Below are 17755 nucleotides of genomic sequence, written 5' to 3'. Positions count from 1 at the left end.
CATGGTAGACAGCACGATAGAGTCCAACGTAAAGTTGACTAATCAAAAGACGGATTGATTGATTGATGTATCGATTGAAAATAATCATACCTGCTGTCCATCCTCTCCACACATGTCAGACAACTCGGCAGCATCTGCCAACACTTTCGGGTCCTCCGTCGTCTTATACGTCACTTCCGGTGGTGACGTGCTGACTGATTCTGCGTCCTGCACTACCGCAGCCTTTTCGGTAGATGGCGCCTTCCCTTGTGTTGTTGAAGCCAAGGTGGTCGGTTTGGCGGTTGTTGTGGTCGTCTCTTCAGATGTTTGGCTATAGGTCGTCTGTTTAGTCGTGGTTGATGTTGTGGACTTCATAGTAGTTGTGATTTCTGTAGTTCGATAAACCACAATGTTAAACATATGAATCTACTAGTGCTGTTGCTACAACGTTAAGTACAGGTAGGGTGAGAAGTCAATAATACAGCTACAGGGGATTTTAGTTTCAGGTTTGCTATGGCAAAATTTGTTTTACATTTGTTCGCATCGACGGGAGCCACCATCTCAGGGCGCTGTCACATTTGTTGTACGATCGTGGCACGATCGCAAATTGATAGCATTTCGTTGTGCATGTGTCGTACAGCTGTCTTGTTATCGAATGGGCTGCCTAAGAACTTTGTTCGCTATTGGTTTTGTTGCAGCCTGCTTAAAAATCGATAAGAATTGTACGATTACCTAGGATAAATGTGGCCGGGCCCTTAGAATGCCGACACCTTGCGTTCGCCATCTTGTTGCCGCTCTTTGATCTAAACCGTCCTACTTCTTAGTATATGTAGTTACTTACCTGTGCAGGTGTGCCCGTCCCCCAGGTATCCAGGTGCGCACCTACAGGTGTAGCTGCCGTCTGTGTTTGTACAGGTGGCGTGATCGTCACAGGTGCGCCTGTCCGCACACTCGTCAACATCTGCGAAATTACGTATAGAGAAGATACATTAAGATCTTTCCTTAATCAAGATCTTTCCTTATTGCTTTGATGCTTCTTAACATTGACATCGACATCAATGGAAGTAGTACATGAATCCGCTTGGTAGGGAAGTACTATACTACATTTGACAAAAAGTTAGATAGATGAGACTTAAGCTTAGTAAAATATAATTCTTGACAATTGCAGACTAATATCTTAAAACATTTCAAGCTCTGTAAAGCTGCCCCATTTCAATTCAACCGTACATACGGTAAAAAAAAGTCAAACATTTCTCATCGCGATGGCAGATATGTGAATCAAATGACATATTGTTTTTCTTGAATATATGTATCCGGAGCAGAGTGATGTATTGATCACAGCCGTTTAAAATTAGTCTGGACTGCTGTGATGAAAAGACGAGACATTAACAGCATGAAGCGGTGCAGTTTGTTCCCACTTTCTTTCTTTACCCTTTCTTTACCCTTTCCTCTTTCATAATACACCTCTAAGAAGAGAGTTCCACTCTTAAAGCTTTTTATGCTTCGAACTACATCATTATTAAATGGAATGAGCTTCCTCGTATTTAATTGCTTCCCTGTTGGGTACAAACTTAAAGCATCTAAGTCAAAGGTGAACGAGCATCTAACATCAAAATTCAGTACATCACAGTAACCCAAAAAAATTAAGTGATTTTGATATAGCGTTCTTTGTTTTTAATCTGAAGTAAACAAAAGAAAGAAAAGTGTTCCGACCTGTGCATCTGGGGCTCTCGTAGCCTCGCTCACAGCCGCTGCAGTAGTCAGGCCTGCCACAGTAGCCTCCGTGGGGGCACGACGTCGAGCCGAAACACACCGCTGGGAATATAAGGGATAACGATATTGGTTTATTCCGCATACAGTATTTACAGAAAAACAGCAGCCTCAAAGGCAACTACTGGATGTCTGAGACGCCCTGTAGTCCACACAAGGGCATCATCAAAGTACTACTGTAACAGCATAATATCAAAACCGTTTTTACTAAAAATTACTTGTAGCTCCTTGTCTATTATTGTTAAAGAATCCCAATTATTATAAGGACAATCACTTTACATTCGCCAATAGACATTCTTCGGTTCTAAAATCACAATTATTTATGAGCATTCTCTCCATTTATTGGCGCGCTAACTTGAAATCGTTCCTTGTAAAAACTATTCTTTTGTTGCGACCTATACTTCACCCAGTGGGTATATATGTACAATAAACGTCTCCATTCGTTCATTGTATTATCAAAGATGATTACACAACGTACCATTGCATTGCCGCCAGTGAGGTCCACTTTGCGTGGTCCCGTGGCGCACCCCCTGGCACCTGTACCCGGTACTGCAGGGCCAAAGCTGGCAGGCCAGCGTCATCAGATACTCTTGCTAAGGAATAAAACAAAACGTGAAAAATGAATGAATGAAAACTTTCTTATAATTTCATTCAAAACTTATTAAAGTGAATGAACTTATTTTCCCCTGGCATCTTTCTTTACAACTGCAGAATCCCTGACTCTTCACTGAATTAACAATAAAGGGTTTCGTAAAAAACATCAAGCTTAGAACTTACCGCCTCTGAGGATGACCACTCGCATTCGGTGATCTCCTCGAAGCTGCAGCCCTCGTGAGCACACTCCTCCTCCAGGTTACAGAACAGCAGGCCCCACAGACTCCGCTTGGACCGCTGGTTACCCACGAAGCTGTGCGCCTCCTGCTCCGTAAGGAACGGGTTCTTACTCTCACTGGACCTGGAAACGAAAATATCATAATTGGGTGGTCTGACTACCTCTCTTCGCGACCAGGGACTAAAATGGCTGACACTCGGCGCTTACCCAGGTGACCTCAAAGCGGCAGTAATTGCCCCAAGAGCGGCCATAGGACTATAGGTTTTGAACCACTCACACCAGGAAGGACCCCTAATCTTTTTGATAAGTATGTGTGCGTGGAGGGGAGGGGGGTTCTTAAATCTGCTCTAGGTGCGGCTCTCCTTAAACACGGGACCTCCATTTAACGTCCCATCCGAGGGATGGCCCTAACCAGAGCTATGAACTCATTTCCAACAGAGTGAAGTGAGGAAAGTCCTGTGTAGGGCCTATATCAAGCGCACGAAGTCGGCAGCATATCAATGGATTTGAACCCAGGACCTCTGGGTTATGGGCCAACCCCCTGTCGTTACGTCACACGAACTCATCAGTATTGAAGTTTTTTAATCTCTAAGGCTATACTGCAAAAATTCAATTGATAACGTCTTTAGGATAAAGTTCAAACTCTGATGCGAGAACGGAGAGAAATATTGCTTGGGACAGGTGCTTTATGATTACAGTACCGGCTATTCACACATTGAAAGGCGACCTACAGGGCGTTTTCTTCAGCACTGCATTCAATTGCTAAAACAGGTGGTATGCGCTATGGACATACATGCTTATTGATTGATGGATCGATGGATCATTCTGTTTGACAATTATCTAATTTACTGATAACACACTTGATGAACAGATCATTTGACTGACATACTGCAATTCTCCCTTTTTTGCAAAATTTAGTGGTACGTCTTATGAATTATGTAGGTCTTCTTAAGGGTCTCAGACAGACATAACAAACGAAAAACTGCAAAACAAAAAAGTGATTGTTTGTAGCAAAATATCCAGATTGACATGTCCATATTATGACTGGCACATCACAACAACACGTGCTCTCTCCGAGTGGTAGACGATATAAATTATTCAAAGCGTTATTGTAAAGGTCAGTTTCGTAACACGCAAATTTCCGCTAAGGCCCTTAGCTTCTTTTAGAGCTCAGGTGAACACTGAAAAGCAATCTATAAATTTGTTAAACTTAACCTTAAACCATTTTGCATTTATGTACTTTCATTAAACCTTTAACGTAAGTTGTACACTCAAACGTAATCATAACTTATATCTAGTTAGTAGGGCACCAACATGAATTCATTTGACAGCTATATAACAAAACACGTATGGTATTTTTAAAGGTCATGGGCCACATCTGAGATGTCGTCTATGCCCCTTTAACAGTTTATAAAAGGTAAAAGTCAAGACGTCTATACTGAAAACGTTTTTCTTTATATCTTTCTTAAACGTATACGCTGTTGAAGACTTTATTTTGTAATCGTCCTCCAATATGTATCGTTATAGGTCTAAAGCTTGTACCTGCGATATAACGAAGTTTGCATCGATGTAAGCTTGTTGTGAAATCAGACAAGGGTATGTTGTTGCAACTAATCACAGGCAGAGAGAAAAGCCTTTTGTCGGCCTCTGATTTCATTTGCCCGAAGGGAAAAGCATACAGAAAGTCACGCTTGATCGAACGACCATGTACTGACGAGTATGACCTGGGCGGCATTTTGACATTGCTTGTTGCGTGTTGTGTGCGTTGTAGTTTTCTTCCGTTCTTCTGTTATTGTTTCCTTCGTATGGTTGTAAAAATAAGAGTAGTGCTACAAGAGTCAGATTGCTGTGGCGTTTAGGGAAGATAATTCAATTTACATGTAGTTAATAGAGACCTTAAGGTTTAAACATGGAACTGGAGTGAGCGAGCAGGCATGAGCGAGCAGCAAAAATAGAACTATTTTTCTCGTCATCTTGTTACTTAGAAGTCGGATACAGAAAACGAGAATGCCTTTTCTGATCTAAAAGGTGTAAAGATCTAATAGTACTTGATTGCTTTGGAAAACTTTATTGTATCTTTAACATTGACATTCAAACACACGACAAAACAACATATACAAATAATATAAACATAAAACAACGCGTTCAACCCGACTTACCTCGAGCCTATCACGGCCACTGCCAGCATAGCGAACACGGCGATGGTTGTCCATATGGTCCCAGGCATTTTCACTCTCTGACGATAGGCTGGACATGAAAACATGGTTTACAAATTTAGACTCCTCTGTACAAAAGTACACTCCTGCTACTGCCTCTACCATGCACGTATAAAAACACTGGGAGGCGAAATCATGCAGGCAGCATCTAATGCTTAGGGCACAGTAGACAATCGATCTAGTGACGCTACCTGCACGTTAGCCTACACATGTGCCCCCAGGCGGTTATTCCATTTGACCTTTCCGGTTGAACTGAATGCTCTGACGAGGAAATGGCGAAGGATATTGGTAAATTTTCCCAGAAAAGCGTCGTCCTACTCAGAAAGCCCTAGACCAACCTTTGATGTAAGCTCCCTGTCTAATTCCTTAAGGTTCCCCAGATGTACTACATGTATTTGTCTCTTCTAACTGTTCCACTACCCATGTACTGCATGTAATTCGTCCAGACACACCAGTATATGTTATCCCTCCATGTGCAATGGTACTCAAATGTACAAAATCTAGTCTTAGTTGTTGACAAATGTACTGTTGTTGTTGTTGTTGTTGTTTTTAATAAAAAAAAATTTAAAAAAAAAAAAAAAAAAGCTCCCTGTCTAGACTCAGTTAGTCCTTCTTATAACCCCTCTTTACTAGGACGGCGCTCTCGCCGCGCGCTCTCTGCGACTTCAAATTTGACGCTCAACGAATTGTATAGAAAGGAAACAAATGTTTTTGAACTTTGTGTGTTTTGTTGTCTTCTCAGTCACACTTTTACGTTTTATATGATATACAAAATGTACCCAGTGTGAAAGCAAAGATTCCACATATCCTATATAGGTCGCAGTGAAAGCGCAGCACGATCGCCGTCCAGTAGAAATGGGGCCTTATATTCTTTTGAACAGTGGGAAAGCAAACAAAACCTAATCAGGTCATTGGTTTTAAGAAGAGTTGCACCACTCTTTTGTACATTCCTATTCAAATGCCGCATCAGTTTGACCAGGCTTTACCCCCACAAGTTTTGCAGAATGGTGTTTTAATCGTTATAATTATCTTAGGATCAAGTCGTTGCTAGACCTACCACTACAAAAAGGCACGAGTCTTAAGAAAGCCTTTGTAGGGCTCCTTGGTCTTAAAGTTATACTATAAACACCGACTAACTCTCTTTAATCTTCCTTTGCTAAAACGGCCTGCATGTGAGACGTTTTCGTCCCATTAAACTTCAGGACGAAACCTATTATAGCACAGAAATGCACTACATCTAACTTACTGTTTTCACAAGCTGTATATGTTTGCAAGGGAGCAAAAATACATATCATATTACCATTGTGGGTTAGTGCAATTATCTTAACTGCCCTAAATACGACATGCGTCACACGGACTTCGTCATTCGAAAACGGCGCCTGTTACAATATGTGTATTGTCTTGACTATACATAGGTTTAAGTACATGCATGCTCTTTAAGAAACAACTAAAAGTCCTGCAACACTTTCTAAGAGTTGTGTAGTCTGGATGTTCGCATAAATTCAGCTAACCTACCTGAGCCAGCTTCTAGAGGTGTTGCAACTCGCACTGCTCTGCGCCAAGGTTGTCAAGCCTATTGTGATCACAGCTTCATTATCATAAAAGGAGGAAGTGAGCTATCTTTAGAATGGGGAGTGAAACGTCAAGTTGTTCTTTGATTGGCCAGCCGCTGTCTTGTCACAAAAGCTATTGTACACCCACAGAAACAAGACATAGGGGATTCCCTTTAAGGTAGAATGAAATAATCATTTGAGGAAACTAAATGTTGTCTTATGTGATACATTCGGAAAGTCCCATGTGAGCAAATGTAGTACATGACGTGACATGTAGTGACTTGTCCCTGGTGCTTTTAAGTCACACGAAAAAAGCATGTGGCGTAGCTTAAAAGCATTCAGTGACAGCTTGAAATCCCTCACATCACGATAGTGTTTTAATGTTCACATGGAACCCAGAGTCTCCATCTAGATTAAACCTTTGTTCACTAAAAAAAACACGACTTCAAACGCCTTACGTTATATAGTACATGGAATCCAATGTCTTACCAAAGACGTGTAACCGTCTTTTTTTTTTTACAACTTACAAAATGCAAATATTAGAAAAAAAAGCGGATGCCGTTACAATTAAAGCTTTTCTCTTCATAGCATTTCTTGTTTACGGTCACCCCCGTTGAAAATCACAAACAAGACGACTTTGAGAGAATATTTTCTAATCAAGCATTGAAGACAGGCGTCCTACCTTCAAAGAATGTCACCAAATGTTCTCATGTCAAATGGTAAGCCCTGTTTGGTGGCAAATGTAAGGCTTCTACGGGTAAAAGTGGTTACAAAGTTGTATTATCAGCAAGTACAGCTAACTGTTGTCATGCCATCCGTCATTACTGGTCGGTAGACTGGTCTGTTTTTATTACGTCACAGGGTCTTTGTCTTCTTGTACATTCCGTATCGTATGTTCGTCTAGAATATCTCAGGGATGTACCAAGAACGGCGGCAGGGAGGGGTGACAGGTTAAAATTTCAGGTTGATACTTTGCATATATCTTTTTCTGTCCTTGTGCTGTAATAATTTCCATTGTCGGCCCTGTACAAACTATTTAATGTTTCAGTCGAGTTTAATGTGCAATTTCTTTCATTTTCTTTTCTTCTTCTCCCCTACAACAATCATTTTTGGCTCGCCCCTGTCTCCAAGGACACATGTCCAGAAAATGATCACGAAAGTAGCTGGGTACAATACTAACAAACTAAAGCATTTTCTGAATGACATCAGTCGAATTCAGTTTGCAATTTCATTTTCTGTGCCCCTTCAAAATTCTACCTGATTCGCCCCTACCTCCATGAATACAAAGAAATAGCCAAGAATGTAGCTGGGTTAAAGAAAAGAAAAACATAATAAGGAAAATGACAAATTTGACATGGTCAATTGATAGAATGATTGACCATATCTAACATTCTTTGAAGTAGATAATGGGGCTAGACAATCTTCTGGGAATTTTCTATTATGCAGCGGCCTTAAGTCTTAATCCAAATCACATGCTCATGGTGTGACTCTTCAGCCCTGTTCTTTGTAGTGGTACAGATTCATCAGCATGTTGGTACATGAGCCAAGGACATATTTGAACCGACATTTTGCATCAAGAATCATGCTGGCATAGTAATACAAATCATTATCATTATATAAAAATGTAAAATTAATGATGATCATCGTTATAAAAACATCCAGAAAAGCCAATAAAGACATCCAGAAAGGACAATAATGTAATTATTTAGCCCTTGTGTTAGTACAGTATTTCCATAAAACATACCATTGTCCTTCGTTGGACACAGATACATTGTATTGATAAAGATAATTGTTTATGTACATTGAAGCACCTTTGACTGTTAAAAACAAACAAATTTCAGTATTCAGAATAGTCTGTTAAAGATAATTTTATAGCTTGATTCAAGCAAGTGATCAGTCTGTCTGTTTGGCTGAAAAGTCACAAACATAGTTTGTCTTGATTTCTTTCTTCCTTTCCAGGGGCAGAAGTGTTGTTCCATCTATTGCTGTCCCTCCCCCTGTAGCTGATCCAGTTGTTTCTGCACCCCCTCTGGAATTTGCATGTCCTTCAGGTTGTCCACATCCTCAGGTTCGTCTGAGATTAGGATCTGAAACAGGATCAATAAAGGCAGAATAACAAACAGGTTTCCTAAGGTCTTATATAACGTTCTTGGTTTTACACAGCTTTAGGCCTAAGGCCACACCAATTTAATTTCTTGGTTCACGGATTCGCTTGCTCCTATTTTTTGGGGGAAAAAAATAAAAATAAAAATTACCACTCAGCAAATTTTCACCATTAATGAAACCATTCACCAACTTTCTGGTGTTGCAAATTGGCCTTTATATTATAAGCTCCTTAAAGTGTGAGTACAGGTGCTGTTACTGTACAAAAATAGTGTTTTTGTACTTTTTTCAAGCTGAAAACTTTTTTTCTTTATGTTTTGGATTAGCCGTTACCTTTACCCCAACCATTTTACAATTTTTATTTTTATTTCGCCCTCTCGCTCCATATTTTTTATCAAAAAATCCGTGAACCAAGAAATTAAATTGGTGTGGCCTAAGAAAAAAATCCAGTTTCCAGTTACCAGACCTACCTTTAGGTCCCTAGCAAAAACCCGCCGACCTTAGCCATTTTTTTTCCAACCGCTACAGCACTGGCAAAGGACATGCAATCTGAGACTTTATATTTATAGGGAGGGGTTGCTGCTTGAACATGGGACCCCAATTTTAAATACTGTAATTCACTTTGTCTTCTCGGTACCAAACTTTCACGGTCTGAGAAAATTCAACTTGTTCTTGGAACTAAATGTTCACGGTGGTAGCAGGTGTGTATGAAGAAAGTCTCATGTATTATTTGTTCTTGGTAATGATAAGTTTATGTTACAGTCATCACTGTGAAAACCGTGAACATAAAAGTACATTGAAAAAATCAAAATTACATTATCTTCAGAAAGACAGATGCAGCCCCAACCCAGATGCCCTTCCCAGGATTGAACCTGGGTCTCACAGTTTACCAACTAATCGTAACCAGGAGCTCAACTGAGGCTGCTACCAGTTGAGCCACAGGGACATCCCAACCTCTCTCCTGACCAGTACAAAAGGTCAATACTAGGTAGGTGACCATCTTACCTGTACCACGTTCTCTACGGGCTCTTTAAGCTCAGGTTGTGACTCCCAGGTGTGAAGCTCCCGTAGGATGTAGTACACGTGTTTGTCTTGCAGAGTCTTTCTGCCGTGTTTAGTGAGAAAACTTAAGGCAATCTCACCTGTACCACGTTCTCCACGGCCTCTTTAAGCTCATCCTGTGACTCCCAGGTGTGGAGTTCCCGCAGGATGTAGTACACGTGTTTGTCTGGCAGTGTCTTTCTGCCGTGTTTAGTGAGAGCAATCTTACCTGTACCACATTCTCCACGGCCCCTTTAAGCTCAGGTTGTGACTCCCAGGTGTGAAGCTTCCGTAGGATGTAGTACACGTGTTTGTCTTGCAGCGTCTTTCTGCCGTGTTTAGTGAGAGCAATCTTACCTGTACCACGTTCTCAACGGCCTCTTTAAGCTCATCTTGTGACTCCCAGGTGTGGAGTTCCTGTAGGATGTAGTACACGTGTTTGTCTGGCAGTGTCTTTCTGCCGTGTTTAGTGAGAGCAATCTTACCTGTACCACATTCTCCACGGCCCCTTTAAGCTCAGGTTGTGACTCCCAGGTGTGAAGCTTCCGTAGGATGTAGTACACGTGTTTGTCTTGCAGCGTCTTTCTGCCGTGTTTAGTGAGAGCAATCTTACCTGTACCACGTTCTCTACGGGCTCTTTAAGCTCATCTTGTGACTCCCAGGTGTGAAGCTCCCTCAGGATGTAGTACACGTGTTTGTCTGTCAGTGTCTTTCTGCCGTGTTTAGTGAGAAAACTTAAGGCAATCTCACCTGTACCACATTCTCCACGGCCTCTTTAAGCTCAGGTTGTGACTCCCAGGTGTGTAGCTCCCTCAGGATGTAGTACACGTGTTTGTCTCGCAGCGTCTTTCTGCCGTGTTTAGTGAGAAAACTTAAGGCAATCTTACCTGTACCACGTTCTCCACGGCCTCTTTAAGCTCATCTTGTGACTCCCAGGTGTGAAGCTCCCGTAGGATGTAGTACACGTGTTTGTCTCGCAGCGTCTTTCTGCCGTGTTTAGTGAGAAAACTTAAGGCAATCTCACCTGTACCACATTCTCCACGGCCTCTTTAAGCTCAGGTTGTGACTCCCAGGTGTGTAGCTCCCTCAGGATGTAGTACACGTGTTTGTCTCGCAGCGTCTTTCTGCCGTGTTTAGTGAGAGCAATCTTACCTGTACCACATTCTCCACGGCATCTTTAAGCTCAGGTTGTGACTCCCAGGTGTGAAGCTCCCGTAGGATGTAGTACATATGTTTGTCTCTCAGTGTCTTTCTGCCATGTTTAATGAGAAAACTTAAGGCAATCTCACCTGTACCACATTCTCCACGGCCTCTTTAAGCTCAGGTTGTGACTCCCAGGTGTGGAGTTCTCGTAGGATGTAGTACACGTGTTTGTCTCGCAGCGTCTTTCTGCCGTGTTTAGTCGCACACAGCTGGGGAACAAGCAGGGAGTTTGGTGAATTATTCGTAAGTTATAAAGCTGGTTCATTGTAACCTGAGAATGATCCTTTGTAGGGATCGCTGGCTCAATACTTTCACTTGCTAACTACTCAAATTCATTGTTATCCACAGGTATAACTATAACTGTTGCTTTTAAAAAGAGGACATCTAGAGTAGGGAGATCAAGTCGATTGACTTGATATCTCTAAACAAGCAGGGAGTTCAGCAAATTTTTTGTAGTTTACAAAATAACACAGATTTCTTCTCAGTTGTATAAATTGTCATTCTTCTATATGACCATTTAGTATTTTTACATATTCTTAATCTCGAACTCAAAGCAAGAATATTCTTAAATCTCCATAGTTTTCAAGTGAAAAATTGTCATCCCAAGGGCTACAGAAATGGAGCATCTAAGCATCTGTTACAGATTTGATTTGATTTGATTTGATTTATTCGGCTGTATAATCAAGAGAAATACAGCCAGGGCTATCCAACTAGCCGGAGGCTATTATCAAGGGCTAGCCCTGGTAACAATACAACATACAATATACAATAACAGTATTAACGATACAGGTAACTTTGACAACAGAGGCGATCCGTGTTTACAGCTTGACTAGCAGTCGTACGGTCCAGAATGTCAGTCTTTGATACAAATAATATTACTAGGTTATCTGTGTAAGGCTAGTTAGAGCGATTAACACATTTGAACACTATAATGTATACGTACTACAGTGCAGATCGTTCAGTAAGAACAGTAGTTGTTGCCATCAATTAAGCTACAACATGTATCAGTAATACAATTACAATATATACATATTGCTACGCAGATCGTTAGGTGATAATAGGGTATTTGTTGTCAAGTGTTGGTATGTACAGGCAACGTTGACTGAGTGGCCATAGGGACAAGTTATTAATTTCTAGCCCGGTGAAGTCACCTGAAGTAAGGTCTCTAACAACATCTGCCTGATGCTTGGCTCTTCCTCCCTCTGCTTGTCCTCCCCCAGGTATTGCAGCTCGTCTGGAAGCTTCTCCATCTCATCCTCTGCAAATTCCTCAGGACCTGAAAGATTCAGAAATTGATTACCACCCCATGTCAGAATTTTGATAATGCAATGCACTTGTTTTCGAACAAATTGTAATAGTGTTGTAAATTGAGCCATTTTGCAAGCTAGAGTATAATCCAGACAACCAGAGGCTTTTGTACACAGTATGGTGACTGTTGAATGTTGAATAAGATTATTGGATAACATTGTATGAGTTAAAAAGTATGGCATTTCCTGATATACAACTACAGTGTTCCATAAGGCTAACCTACAGTACCTAAAACAAAAGTGTGTAGCATGGGATGAAAATGGGCTTTTACAATAATTTAAAATTTTTAATGTTTAGACAATCAACTTTTTTTCTATGTACACTACATAGTGATTGTGTCATTATGATGTCATTATGTACTTTCTATGTAATTTGTAATTTGCTATTCAAGTCCATTGAGATAAATCCTGGTACATAAGATGACAGCCTTGTGTATAATGAATCATGCATATCAGAATATTTAGGACATACAATCAAAAAGTGCATAAACATTACATCACCTGCTAGGGGGAGCAGCAGGAAGGGCAGGATGTCCACATCATCACTCAGTAACCACTCGTGGTGCACTGGAAAGTAAAGGGAAGAACTTTTGGAATAAAGTAGAATATCAAATTCCAAAATGACATCTTAGTGGTGATTAGGACATTTAAGCCACGCACCTGCACACGCACACAGGTGGTCACTTTAGACAGAATTCTTAATGATTGCATGGGGAAAATGATCTAACACTCTTTCAACCTCCTTAAAGAGACCACCCAAAAGTTGTCACACTGGCCAGGTGGTCCTTATGTCAAAATGTATGTGGAATTAATCATTTGTGCAACTTTGACCATAATGATAACAAGCTCCATGGATACCTGTTTCAAAGCAGCAGTTCTTGAGAGCCCCCACAATGCCCCCCCTCCTGATGACAGAGCCCTGGTACTGTGTGAAGGGCAGGAGCCGCTGGACCACGCAGCGGTCACGGTCAAGGACAAACTGGCGGGCTTCACGCAGCTGGGAAATAAATCAAACATACCGGTCATGGGACATATGTAAAGAAAACAGTCTACAATTTGAGGTAGGTAACTTGTATGGTGCACAATTGAGGTCTGTATGGGGGTCCTGACAACCCTTGGAACTTTTTTATATTTTGGGTTGAAGCAACCATAGCAACACAATGAACAAAGAAGAAATCCTGAAAATTGCAACTGAAAAACACAGTAACAAAGATTTAAAGAATTGGACTTTTCATGGATCAGTGCCAGGTTGGGCATGTCACAAGTACATTTGCACATATGAGACTTGCAGCTATAGTAGGTTTGGATACCACGTTGTGGTTACATACCATATGGTTACGTATTGTGTTGAATTGATAAAAATAGTGCCTACCTGTGTAAGATTGGACAACATAGGTCCAATGTAGTGCAGTTGTTTCCCATTCTTGTTGTATCCCTCCTGACAAAACACCTCCACAACTTTGGCCAGTCCTACTTCTCCCTTCACCAGACTGTCCAACACTCGCTCTGCTCCGGACTCCTCTCTTGTAACGTTCGACAGGATCATACACGCGCTGTCTGCATACTCGCTCTCTGAGTCTGTCACTGTGTGCACGAACTTAGGAACGGGATCATAATCTTCCAATAATGCTTTACAAAACTTTCCATCAGCGGTTAGGTTAATAAGGCACAGGTAGGCATCTTTTGCGATGGTTGCTTCACTGTCTTCGGTTAAGGATAAGATCTTTTTGATGAACACTTTGTTCTTGAGGAAGAATTCGGCGCTGTTTTTTGATGCGGTGACGCCCAAGAGGTATTGAAGTGCTGTCGCTCGGACGTCGGGGCGTGAGGTCAGTGAAAGGAATGGCAACAACTCTTCCAACTGCTGCTGGTCCCCCATGGTTGCTCAATCAATGACAGATCTGCAAAGTGTAAAACTGTTTTAATAATCATGTAAAAGACAATTCTTTGTAAATCTACGTAATGTCATATTGTATCTTCAAAGGTATCTTCAAACATAATGTAGTGTAGTACTTTCTTAGGACAACCTTTCATTTTTTTTAACTCATGTGAAGGCAAATAGTAGATTCTATTTAGTCTGGGATTTTTTTTACAGTTTTCATTTCTTCCCATAATCTTTCTCCATTTAATGTTTCTATCCCTAATGGCAAGGATACGAAGGTCGTAGGTTCCTCACTGGGCTTCCAGTGACAAACATATATTCAAAATGGCGGCGTCACTGGACGTCCAGCATCGAAGAAAGTTCGTCACTGGTTTCCCAGTGACGAATTGCTTTGTTCCAGTGATGAAGCTGTCTTGGTACTAGAATTTCATGATCAGTGATGAACCTCGTCTTGTCACTCGGTTTTCAGTGATGAACTCCGCTCGTCACTCGGGGCCCAGTGATGAACGTCATTTGTCACTGGGCACCAAGTGCGGAACCATCGAGGTCACCGGTTCCTTACTGGGTTTTCCAGTTATCGGTGACTCTTCAGCACTGGACGCCAAGTGATGAAACCATTTCCGTACTGGGCTTCCAGTGACCACGTCCTAATAGCACTGAAACATTCCAGTGCTGAGTTCGCCTAATTCACATGTCACCATAGCCGTGTTACTGTTAGATTTGTTCCGGGAGTGTGGTACCGTGATTTGCCGAGGAAAAAAGCGGCGATGATAGTATTAACTTTAAGTGCTAACTTTCAAATTCCCTCAACTGAAACGATGATTCCTTTTTCTTCAGTAAACAATAACGGCAGCGTAACACCGATGGGTCCCAGCAGTTGGTGTCACAGAGTGCGGAATATTTGTCGTCACTGGTTTACCAGCTGAAGTTTTCTCATCACTGGAAAACTAGTGACGATAAATATTCCCCACTGGTACTAGTAAGCCAGTGACGACGTGACTTCATTACTGGAAACCGTGTGATGAGAAATTTGCCCTTGACCTTGGTAGTTTTGCTCCTTAACATTACTTCGTGTAGGATAGCAAAAATGTGGATTGCTATGCCGGTCTACCAGTTATAGTCATACGTCCCTATAAATTACCTGCATACCTGCATACCATATCTCCAGTCGAGGGAGGAGTGGACTCCTGTAGTGGACTGATCTTGTCACTTCAGGTTATCAATTATAGTATAAAGTAATCCACTAGTAAATATCTATAAGAAAAACCACGTTATCTTTGCAAGTATACCGAAGTCACGGGTTCCGCACTGGGCGCCCAGTGCGGAATTCGTGGAGAAACTGGCGTCGGCACTCGGGGCCCAGTGCGGAAGAAACTTCCGCACAGGAATTCCAGTGCGGAACGGCTTTGTTCGAGTGCTGAAGACCCGTCAGCACTGGAATTCCAGAGCTACACCTTGCCTCGGCACTCGTTTTCCAGTGCCGAACTCCGCCCAGCACTCGGTTTCTAGTGCTGATCTCCGCTCAGCACTCGGTTTCTAGTGCGGAAGGGTGGTTCAAAGGTCGTTCAGCACTGGTTACCCAGTGCGGAGGTCTTTGAGCACTGGATAACCGAGTGCCGATCTACCTAAGTCACGGGTTCCGCACTGGGATTTCTAGTGCTCGGTGACTTTTCGGCACTAGAGGCCGAGTGCTAAGACCACTTCGGCACTAGAAGCCGAGTGCTACTATCATTTTAAGACCGTCAGCACTGGGTTTCCAGTGCTCGCGTCCAAATTGTTACTCAAAAACATAGTTGACATGCAGCAGCGCCTACTCACCTTCGGACGGTCACTTACTCAGTATTTTAAATCAATTTTGCCCTAGTCTTGTCTCTGTTGGACCTCGAAACAGCATGTGTGTATCATACGCTACATCCTACATGTATATGGTGTTATGTATATGATGACTTCATGTCAACAGTGTGTCAGCTTCGTTCCCTTTTTCTAAATTTCACGAAGACAAATTGCCAATAAATTACAGCTCCTTTTGTCGTGTTTGAGTTGCAGACTACTTTCAATCAATCGTTCGCATGCATCATTTGTTGATGCGTGGCGGCTACAGACAGTTTAGACACTTTGGTCACGAAAAAAAATGTCTAAATAAGAAAGATAATTGATATGTACTGTTCTTTGAAAACCCGACACGGATATTTCCTCCCATACGCAGCTTTCTCAGGCTCAAGGTGAACGTTTTGTTACACTTCTTTTATGTATTACATTAATTTTGTATATGTGTACCTTTAACTGCCCGGAACTGTAAATAACGTAACGGAGGCAGGCTGTCAGCACTCACGGTTTCAAGTGCGGAATATTTGTCGTCACTGGTTTTCCTGTGCGGAATATTTGTCGTCACTCGTTTTCTAGTGCGGAATATTTGTCGTCACTCGTTTTCTAGTGCGGAAGGTAGTCTCAGCACTCGGTTTCTAGTGGTGAATCGGGGGTTTTCAGTGCTGAAGTCGACTCACCACTGGACACCTAGTGCGGACGTAACGTCGGCACTAGACTTCTAGTGCGGAAGGCCCCTTCCGCACTAGACACCGAGTGCTGAGAGAGGAACCCGTGACTTCGGTAGTTTTGCGTTATCTTTAAATCATAGAAAAACCTATCCTCCTCTATTAGCCATCCCAATTGTTCTGATACTTGTATGTTTGCGAGGCAAAGATCCAAAAGTGGAATATTCTATTATAACCCACCCCCCTCCCCATATCTAACATCACGTCTCACATAGAAACCTGCTATAGAACAACCGGTGCCGCCATCTTGGATATGATGATGATGATCTGAGCAAAGCTAAGCTCATTATCGTACCACGTGACCTGGGAAAATCTCGACCCCAGGGTCGGTAGAACTAATGCCTTGCCTAGCTTGCAGACTGATCTGGGAAAGAGAGCGGGCTTTAGACATGCGCACTGGCTGTGTTTTCAATAATGGAGAAGACGTCCTACCGAATGCAAAAAACCGGAGGTTTCTAGGACGAATTTCGGGTGAGATATGAATTTTTGAAAATTTTACAAGGCCATGAGGTGATGACTAATGATCTCAAGGATGTCTTGGAGTAATTAGTCTGTAATTAACTGCATAATTTTTTCTGGAACTAGCGGATTTTTGTGTGGGTTCCAGACACGTCATGGCGTGTTATTACATAGGAACTTTTTCTAGACGCGGCCGTAAATTTTTAGTCGCGAGCAATATGCATGGATTTTTGGCATGAAAAGTGCGCCTGAACTCTCTGTCCCAGGGGGCCTGGCATGTTATTGCATGGCCTAAAGTTTTCGAAGTAAGGCTTATTTCTAGACGCAGAAGCTTAAATAGCAGAAATGATCATTGTCTTAGTATAGCTTATATACCTGCATAGCATTATGATTGGCATGCTCTGAAGACATGAAAACTTTCTTAGCCAGGAAAGCCGCAAGTGATAAATAAATGTATATAGACCTTATCAAGTAACAAGTAAGTAGTATATAGAGGAAAGGAGACTGACAGGGCTGATAGATATGCTCTAAATAAAAGAATGTGTATATAGGTGATTTTAAACAAAGGGAAAAACTGAAGAGTTTTGCATCTTGTTTGATCATTAATAATATCAATAATATATATATATATATACACATATATTTTTAATTCATTATGTATTCATCTCGACAAATGTTCAGTTCCCTCACGGTTCTGTGTTAGTTATTCTGCTGATTTCCATGAAAGACTGAAGACTATATAGCCTCATCCCATTCTACATAGTATGTGTATAGTATGTAATAGCTTCCTTGAATTGTAACGTTAGAAGTTGCCATGTATTTTTAGAATACTGTTTTGAGCGGTAGATTAATCATTCT

General features: G+C 41.6%; 1 protein-coding gene across 10 annotated transcripts in view; it reads right to left on the bottom strand.

The window, feature by feature from the left end:
* Window positions 1-17755, bottom strand: part of LOC118407220 (protein HGH1 homolog) — a 27006-nt gene that overhangs the window by 2250 nt on the left and 7001 nt on the right. For 3 of the 10 annotated variants that reach the window (XM_035807654.1, XM_035807655.1, XM_035807656.1), the window contains exons 1-9: window positions 10245-10375; window positions 7033-8437; window positions 6313-6385; window positions 4741-4828; window positions 2527-2704; window positions 2228-2342; window positions 1693-1794; window positions 821-940; window positions 91-368 (exon numbers count right to left, since the gene is read on the bottom strand). In XM_035807654.1, coding sequence (XP_035663547.1) covers window positions 91-368; window positions 821-940; window positions 1693-1794; window positions 2228-2342; window positions 2527-2704; window positions 4741-4808 — 861 coding nt within the window. In that variant the 5' untranslated portion in view covers window positions 4809-4828; window positions 6313-6385; window positions 7033-8437; window positions 10245-10375. The other 7 variants (XM_035807661.1, XM_035807657.1, XM_035807662.1 and 4 more) reach the window with 7 other exon arrangements.

This window comes from Branchiostoma floridae, chromosome 19 (genome assembly GCF_000003815.2).
Source record: "Branchiostoma floridae strain S238N-H82 chromosome 19, Bfl_VNyyK, whole genome shotgun sequence".
In the NCBI taxonomy this organism is placed as follows: Eukaryota; Metazoa; Chordata; class Leptocardii; order Amphioxiformes; family Branchiostomatidae; genus Branchiostoma; species Branchiostoma floridae.
This window is presented reverse-complemented; position numbering and strand designations above follow the sequence as displayed.